Below are 8,823 nucleotides of genomic sequence, written 5' to 3'. Positions count from 1 at the left end.
GACATCCCTGTCAGGGATGAAGGATACTGATGGGAAAGTCAAGTCAGGAAAGGGAAAAGTAGCAGGCACATTTGGGAGAACACATGTGCATGACTGCTGGTAGAAAAAAGGGAAGGACCAACCTCCGAGTCGAGGGAAAAAATAACTAAAAAATACTCTTAAGGACCCTAAGTGGGGTGTATTCCTGGTAATATGCACCAAATAATTCACATTGGCCTGAGTTTCTGGGCACATCCTGGGGAGGCCAAGTGTCATAGAACACTAGGGCATTGAATCCTGGATCTTCAAGGCACAACAGGTGCCAAAGGCTGCACCAGAGAAATCCAACGCAGAAACTCTACTAGGTGAACTGCACTCAACCTCAAATACACTTATAACATGAGGACTTAAGACTAAATAGTCACGGTGCTTGAAGAAACAGAAGACAGCTATACCAATGGTATTAAACTGTCAGTAGGGGGACAATCACTGACTTTATACATGAATATGCTGTATTAAGATACATATTATTCTGAAAAACCTGTGACTGACATTCTCAGTGAATATTATTGCAAATTTTCCCTGACAACTAACTTTTATTGTTTGTGTAAATAGCATCCAGCCACAAAAATATTTATTTGGTACAAGTGAATAATTCAGGTATTGTGATATGGGGTTAGCCTACATTTGGCCCAATATCCCTCTCTCAACAGCGTTTTAAAAATTTGTATAAGGGGCTAATCAATGACCATTAATTAAAGATATTTATGCTCCAGGGAGATGGTCAATAACTCTACCAAAAATTGACAAGAATATCTCTAAAGGGAACCAAAGGCAGGGGAAGAAATGGGTTTGGGGCTCACACTAAATCCTAGCTCCAATTTAAGAACAATTAATTCTTACATCATGGTCCTGCTGGATACTCGCCCTTGGGAAGGGAACACAGAAGATGTGGGTGCCATAGCAAGGTATGGTGAAATCAGAATGTGCCCGGCTGTCAGATAAAATAGCATCTGGGGTCTTAAAGGCTTATTTCCAAACAATCATCTAAGTGAGATGTCAATTAGCTCCACATAGAAGAAGTACACCAATATCAGTGACCAAAGGATTGTAAATCATATAATCTGAAGTCGAAGGAGGGCATAGTGTCATTGCCTAATTCGTGAGATTCTGGTTTGCAGAAGGAAGGACAGTAGAAGCCCAAGATACATTTGTGAAATCTACATAGGAAATAGGTTTTGGGTGATTTCCCTATATCCATAACAGAGGGATGGGAAGAAACTGGCTACCAAATAGAGTGCATTGGAGAGAAGACTATAGGAAATCAAAATTATAAACTTGACTTAAATGGTTAAAACCTTGTAGTTGATCCCCACTCTGAGGCAAATTAGGCCTGATCTGGTTTTCAACATCTGTGGTTTTTATTTTTGTGTGTGTTTTTCCATATTGGGATTTATCTCAGGTATATTTTGTCACTGGGGTAACCCTCTGGAATTTGTTTTATATTTTTATATTTTTGGCATATGAAACCTAAGATTGATAAACCTATGGAGAGAGACAGTGTTCCTGGGGTGGGGCAAAAAAGTGGAGGGTGGTAAAGGGGTGCTGATATCAAGGAGTTCAAGAAGGAAAAGAATTCTTTGAAACTGATTGTGGTAGCAAATGTATAATAATGCTTGATGAAATTGAACTATGGAATGATATGATATCTGTATTACTTCCCAATAAAATGGTTTTGGAAAAACAAAACATGTGTATTAATCTGATAGGCCTAGTTCTGCCACTTTCAATGAATATTATTGCAAGTTTTGATTACCATTTCAGTGCTGCCATATAAAACTGTGCTCAGGTCACCCCCAATCACCAAATATGACTACTAGAGTGATAAGGGAAACTTACTGGAAATTCAAGTCAAGATATGGGGAGGGGATTATGTATGTTTTAAAGAAGGCAGGCACATTTCTACTGGTAGGAAAATGGGGAGGTTCAATCTTCCACCATGAAAAAATGTGTAACCATACTTATATAGAACCCAAGAGAATTTACCTGGTACAATGTTACTAATTAGTCACTTTTGAACTAGTTTCTATCCAGCCCTTGTAACCCAGGCCATGTGCTATAGATTACTGGGAATTTAGACCCTGTTCTTTCCAGGCACACAGCATCCTTGATAAGCCACACCAGAAGGACTCAAATTTACCTGTAGCCCATGGACTTATAGCTGAAACTTCACAGGGTGAGAAGAAGCAGGTGCCTGTTATACCACAGGTTATAACTGGCAGTTATTGGACTTTCAGATCTTTCCTTGAGGGTGACAAATGAATGGTGGCCTGAGACTACCATATACTTGCTATTTTAATTTCCTCCTATTAGGATATATATTAATGTGGTAGGCCTGGTTCTGCCACTGTCAATGATTATTATTATAAGCTTTGCCTTATCGCCAATCCCCACTGTTTGTGTAAGTAGTGTGCAGTTGCTTTAAGAGAGCAATCTGTACAATTCAATAATTCATGTATTGAAGTTCTTAGCCAGCTTAAACTTGCATAATTTCCTTTCATCAACTGTGTTTTCAATTCTATACCATTGGATAAATTAATGACACTATCAATAGAATTACCTTATGCCCAGGGAGGTGTTTGATAGTGTTCATTAACATGACTATGATATCTCTAAAGAGAACCAAAGACTTATATAAACCATAGATATATGGATGGATTTGGATAAGTCTAGCCCCAATCTAAAAAAAAAATAGTTCTTATGATATGGCCCTGCTTGATGCTTGTTCTCATGAAAAGATTATTGACAATATAGGTGCAATAACAAAGTGTGGTAAAGAAACTAGATGATGCCCAACTATCAAGAAGAATAGCATCTGGGGTCTTAAGGCTTGTCTTCAAACAAAGCAGCCATCTAAGTGAGCTGTCAACTCAGGAGACATAGAAGCACACCGGCCTGTGTGATCCAAGGACTGTAAATAATATAAACCAAATCCAAAGGAGAGAATGGTATCCATGCTTAAATTGTGAATACCCAGCTTGCAAAAGCCTGTGGTCCATAGTAGAAACCCAAAACCCATTTGCAGGGTCTACGCATAAATTAAGCCCTTGGTGCATACCTCAGACCATAATCTAGAGATAGGAACAGCCTTTTTAATAGATACAGATCATTGTGTAGATCACTATAGTAGATAGCTAGGTTAAAATGTAATATCTTATTTGACCTCCCTTTTGACTCATTTAAAAATTGTTTCAGTTAAATAAAAAGAAAAAAAAAAGACAAGGGGAAATACATGTGGATTAAACTTCCAGTGAATCAAATCTGACCATATGCCAGGGATGTGAATTGCCTTGTTAGCATACAGAGTACCATAGAAAGTGGATTATGACAGATGTAGTTAAAATTTAACATCTTAATATTTGGTCTCCTTTTTGACCCACTTTAAAGTTATTCTAATTTTTAATAATTTCTACTTTCTTTTTAATTGAGGGATTTCTCCAATTTATTTTGTTATATGTGTTAGCTTTTTTGTTTCTTGATTTTCTGTGTTTTGGTATATAAATTCCAGGATGGGTGAATCTACAAGGACAGTAAGTAGATTAGTGGTTTCCTGAGGGTATGGTGGTGGAGGTGGGAGGAGGAGGAATGGTGAGCTAATAACAATTAGTGCAAGAAAGAAGAGAATGCTCTAATATTGATTCTGGTGATAATTGTACAATACTTTTGATGTGATAGAACTATTGAATTGTATGATAAGTGGATTATGTGCCAATAAGACTGTTTTTTAAAAAGATATAACCATAAAAAACATCAATGCACTCAATTAAAGACCTTGAAAATACATTATCAACTTTTATAGAAATGAAAGAACAGACAATAATATAATAATACTATGAGACTTTAATATATCACTTTTCAGCAAAGACGTATCAACTAGAAAGAAAATCAACCAAGATGCAGAAGAACTAAAACAACATAATTAATAAATTTAATCTTTAGACATATAGAACACTTCAACAAAAACAAAATATACTTTTTCTAGTGCACATGGAACATACTCCAGAATAAACTGTATTTTAGACCATTAAGCAAGCATCAATAAATTAAAAAAAACAACCTTGAGACACTAGAAATAATTTTTTTCTGATCATAATTCTATAAAATTAGAAATCAACCATAAGGCTACCAGCAACAACAAAAACCCAATTACATGGAAATTGAGTAACACTTTACTTAAAAAGCATTGGGTAATTGAAGTAATTGAAGAAGTAAGGAGCACACATTTAAAATTTTTTTGACACAAATAACAATGAAAATACAACATACCAAAATCTCTGGTACATGGGAAAAGAAGTACTCGGAGGACAATTTATAGCAATACATACAGATATCAAAAAGGAAGAAAGAATTAAAATAACCACCCTATCACATCAATTAGAACAAGACCAGCAAAATAAAGCTTCACACACTAAAAGAAAGTAAATAAAGATTAGAGTAAAAATAAATGAATGATAAAAGAAAAAATAGAAAATTCAATAAAACAAGATGTTGATTCTTAGAAGGGATTAATAAAACTTATAAACCACTGGCAAACCTTACAAAGGAAAAGAACAAAAGATAAATATTATGAATAAGAAAATGAAATGGGCAACATCCCAATAGAACCTAGTAAAGTAAAAAGATAGTGACACAGTATTATGAAAAATTATATTACAAAATAGCTGAAAAATTGACAAATTTCTAGAAAACATCATCTACCTTTATTAACACAAACTAATACAGAAAACATCAACAAACCTATAACACAAGAAATAGATTTCGTCATTAAAAAACTCCCAACATGAAAAGTCTGGTGCCAGATGGTTTTACTAGGGAATTCTACCAAGCATTTAGAGAATAGTTAACACCATTTCTACATAAAGTATTTAAGAATATAGAAAAGGATAATATAATACCAAACTCACTTTATGAAGTAAGTGTAACCCAGATAATTAAAGGATCCAATAGTGAGACTGTTTGCAGTTTCCAGCCAGCTTTAATCCTCTGCTATCTGTTTACAAACAAATCCATGCTCCCTATTTCATCCAGGCAAAACGATGTCATCACAGCTTGCAGATGTGTCTGCCCAGCGGTGCAGAAGGATCCAACAAGAAAGGTTGATTCTAAAAGAGTTATAGACATCCCAAAGACTTAAATAGCCCAGATCACGATTCTATGTTCCCTCTCTTAATGCTCTCTCTTCCTGCTCTTGGACTACTCTTACCTCTCTCTTGCTGTTCTTTGCTCTTGCCCTGCAGGTTCTATGAAATTTCTCTCTCTCTCATTCTCCATCTCTTCTTTTTCCCTTTTCTATTTGCCAGCTTCTTTCCTCACCTGCTAGTTCTCTCTCATAAACTTATTCTCTGCAATAAAAATGGCAGGCAGTGATTGCAGTCAGGGAAGACCCCATTACTCCCTCAATGCAAGAATAGTTTGTTCTATTAAACTGGCATTCCATAATGCTCACCTCTCCAATAAGATCAATGAAGACCAATGGGTGCATAAGCAAATGTGGTGAAGAAAGCTGATGGTGCCTAGCTATCAAAAGATATAGCATCTGGGGTCTTAAAGGCTTGAAGGTAAACAAACGGCCATCTAGCTCAGAAGCAACAAAGCCCACATGGAAGAAGCACACACAGTGTGATCTCGAGGTGTCGAAGGGATGAGGTATCAGGCATCAAAGAACAAAATATCATATCATTGTGAATGATGGGGAGTGCGGAGTGGGGACCCAAAGGCCATCTGTAGATAAGCCAGTCAGGGTGCAGTGTAGTAACGATAAATATACAACTTTCTTCTAGTTCCTAAATGCTTCCTCCCCACTATCATGATCCCAATTCTACCTTACAAATCTGGCTAGATCAGAGGATGTACACTGGTACAGATAGGAAATGGAAATACAAGGAGTCCAGGACGGATGATCCCTTCAGGACCAGTGGTGAGTGGTAATACCGGGAGGGTGGAGTAGAGAGGGGAAACCGATTATAAGGATCTATCTATAACCTCCCTCCCTGGGGGACGGACAACAGAAAAGTGGGTGAAGGGAGACGTTGGACAGAGTAAGATATGACAAAATCATAATTTATAAATTACCAAGGGTTCATGAGGGAGGGAGGAGTGGGGAGGGAGCTGGAAAAAATGAGCTGATGCCAGTGGCTTACGTGGAGAGTAAATGTTTTGAGAATGATGAGCATAACGAATGTACAAATGTGCTTTATACAATTGATGTATGTATGGTGATAAGAGCTGTATGAGCCCCCAATAAAATGATTTTTTTTAAAAAGTAATGCTGAGGTTAATCTAAAAGATTAGCGGGGAGTACTTACTACAAGTACTGTTGAACCTATACTACTAAGAGATCAAAATTTGTCTTCTGTATTGTGAAATAGCTTTTCTATTATACTGTTGTTAGGTGCAGTTGAGTTGGTTCTGATTCATAATAACCCTATGTACAACAGAACAGCACAATGCCCAATCCTGTGCCATCCTCATAAATGTTCATATTTAAGCTTACTGTTGTGGCCTCCCCTGGAGGGTTTTGCTTTTTATTGCTGGTCTTCCCCCTTACCAAGCATGGAGTGCTTTTCCAGGGTCTACTACTGATAGCATGTCCAAAGTACATGAGAAGAAGTCTTGCCATCCTAAGATGAAGTGATTAATAGTTCCGTGTGTAATATCTTGAAGTTCATTAAACAGTCCATTGAAGGTAACAGAACAGTGGTTTAATTCTTAAATGAAATTTACTGAAACTTCTTGAGTTACTCAACTTTAAAAACCCACTGTTTTTAAGGTTATACAAACTGAACGATTGAATCGAATATTTCATATCCACCTGTAAAGCATTAATTTTCAAAAATGTAATGTCTAAAACCTGTGTGTTAGAATTCTTCCAGAAAAATGTGAGATTTAAAATACACATATAATTCACTATCTCTCATTAAAGAGCCAAATGTTTACTATTGTTTGTTTGTTTATTTTTTTGCACATCTACAAAATTAGGTACTTTAGGTATGGTAAACGCGAGCAGTTAAATACACTCAAAACAAAGTCATTAACAAAAGTGGATTTAACTTAGAAATACATAAGAAAACAATGAAGTATAAGAAGACAGTGAAATATAATTGATATAAAGTGCATGATCATACTTTTTTCTAATTTTATAAAATGGTATTTACAGAACTTTAATATCATCATAACAATAATTCATTATATAGTATTTTGGAGAAGGAATCTGGTTATTCTTTCTTTTCCTTGATTGAATCCCAAGTAAATGGACGTATACTATAAGTACTATGTATTGTGCAAAAGTTAATGCTGACCCCAAAACATACAGAAGACAACCTGAGATTTTAGAATATAAATGTAAACAATCAAAACTGAGTCCCTTAAATCAACTGGTATTAAAGTGTTAGGATAGTAGTTTTAATAATTAAAAAATGCCATATTGTCACTGTCATTGTCTTCATACTTTCAGACTGGAATGGAAAGACAGGTGGTTTAAATAAAATTGTAAATGATAATTGATAATTAGTCAAGAAATAAGTCTATGGAATGGTAGTTCCTCCTAATGAAGCACATAATGACAGGTATTTTATCTGCAGGTGATCCACTGAGTTTCAGGGGGAAAAGTAGTGTCTTTAAGGAGTCATTGTTTTCTCATTTTGCCCAGGGCCTTTCTAATGCATTGTCCTCCTTTCTACGAAGGAAGGCTAAAGCTGACTTCATTGTGCCATCACCACTTTGTTGTGAAAAGCAAAGAAAGATGGCCCAGAGAAAGCCACAGAGGCCATTGAAAGCTGTTCTCCAGTAAATGGGAACCAGGCTGAAGTTGGTCACCTGGAACAGAAAGAAAGAAATTATCTGTTATGGCTCCATATACATGAAGTTGTGAATGTTAGCATTCTGAATAAGTTTGAAACTCACCTGTACGAAAGGCCAGTACATCAGACCACTCTAGAATTAAAATAACAACAAAAATTATTAGAATGTATTTCAAACTTTTTAATGATATATTGTATAAAAATATCGATAGCACGGTATTTTCTGATTCAACATCTTTCATGTGTACAATCCACTGAGACCAATGGCAGCAATCATGTTGTGAAGTCATCATCAATGTCCAGTGCCAAACTTTCCATTCTCATAAACAGAAACTTAATGCTTCCTAACAATCATCCCGTCTCCTCCTTCCTCTCACCCCTAGAAACTACAGTTGCTTATTTTAGAGCAATGGTTCTCAACCTTCCTAATGCACAACCCTTAATACAGTTCCTCAGGTTGTGGCGAACCCCCAACCATAAAATTATTTTCGTTGCTTCTTCATAACTGTAATTTTGCTACTGTTATGAATTAGGCGACCCCTATGAAAGGGTCATTTGACCCCGAAGGGGTCGTGACCCAGAGGCGGGCCTGGAAAAGCCAGAACCCCGAGGCCCTTCTTGTCTTGAGCGGCTCCTCTGGCTTCAGGACTCCACCTGTGGGGGCGAAGTGCCCTGAAGGTGCCTGTGTAAACCTGAAACTTCCATCTTTTATAAAACTCACTTAGATCACAAACCAGGCTTCGGAGTGAATTCTTTCTCGAGTGAAGCCAAGGACCAAGGTATCTCTCACTCGAGAAGCCTAACAATATCTCATACTATTAAGAACATATCATCTGTCTTTTGTGATAGACTTACTTCATTCAGCATAACATCTGAGGTATACTACATTACTTGGTATGGTTTTCTTTCTTTCTTTTTTTAAATTATATATATATATATATAATTAAACATTTTATTAGGGGCTCATACAACTGTTATCCCAATC

The 8,823-nt window shown here is 36.4% G+C and overlaps 1 protein-coding gene across 2 annotated transcripts in view; it reads right to left on the bottom strand.

Annotated features, from left to right (window-relative positions):
- Positions 1-6,970: 6,970 nt before the first annotated feature.
- The window catches only part of MPV17L (MPV17 mitochondrial inner membrane protein like), a 42,231-nt gene continuing 40,378 nt past the window's right edge, over positions 6,971-8,823 (bottom strand). Inside the window, exons 3-4 of one of the 2 annotated variants that reach the window (XM_004706265.2) lie at positions 7,942-7,971; positions 6,971-7,854 (exon numbers count right to left, since the gene is read on the bottom strand). In XM_004706265.2, the coding sequence (XP_004706322.1) occupies positions 7,675-7,854; positions 7,942-7,971 (210 nt within the window). In that variant the 3' untranslated portion in view covers positions 6,971-7,674. The remainder of the gene's footprint in view (positions 7,855-7,941; positions 7,972-8,823) is intronic. The other variant, XM_030888938.2, reaches the window with a different exon arrangement.

This window comes from Echinops telfairi, unplaced genomic scaffold, assembly GCF_000313985.2.
Source record: "Echinops telfairi isolate 266 unplaced genomic scaffold, ASM31398v2 ScPeMD7_5;HRSCAF=22, whole genome shotgun sequence".
In the NCBI taxonomy this organism is placed as follows: domain Eukaryota; kingdom Metazoa; phylum Chordata; class Mammalia; order Afrosoricida; family Tenrecidae; genus Echinops; species Echinops telfairi.
The sequence above is the reverse complement of the archived record's forward strand: the minus strand, read 5'-3'. Positions and strand labels throughout refer to the sequence as shown.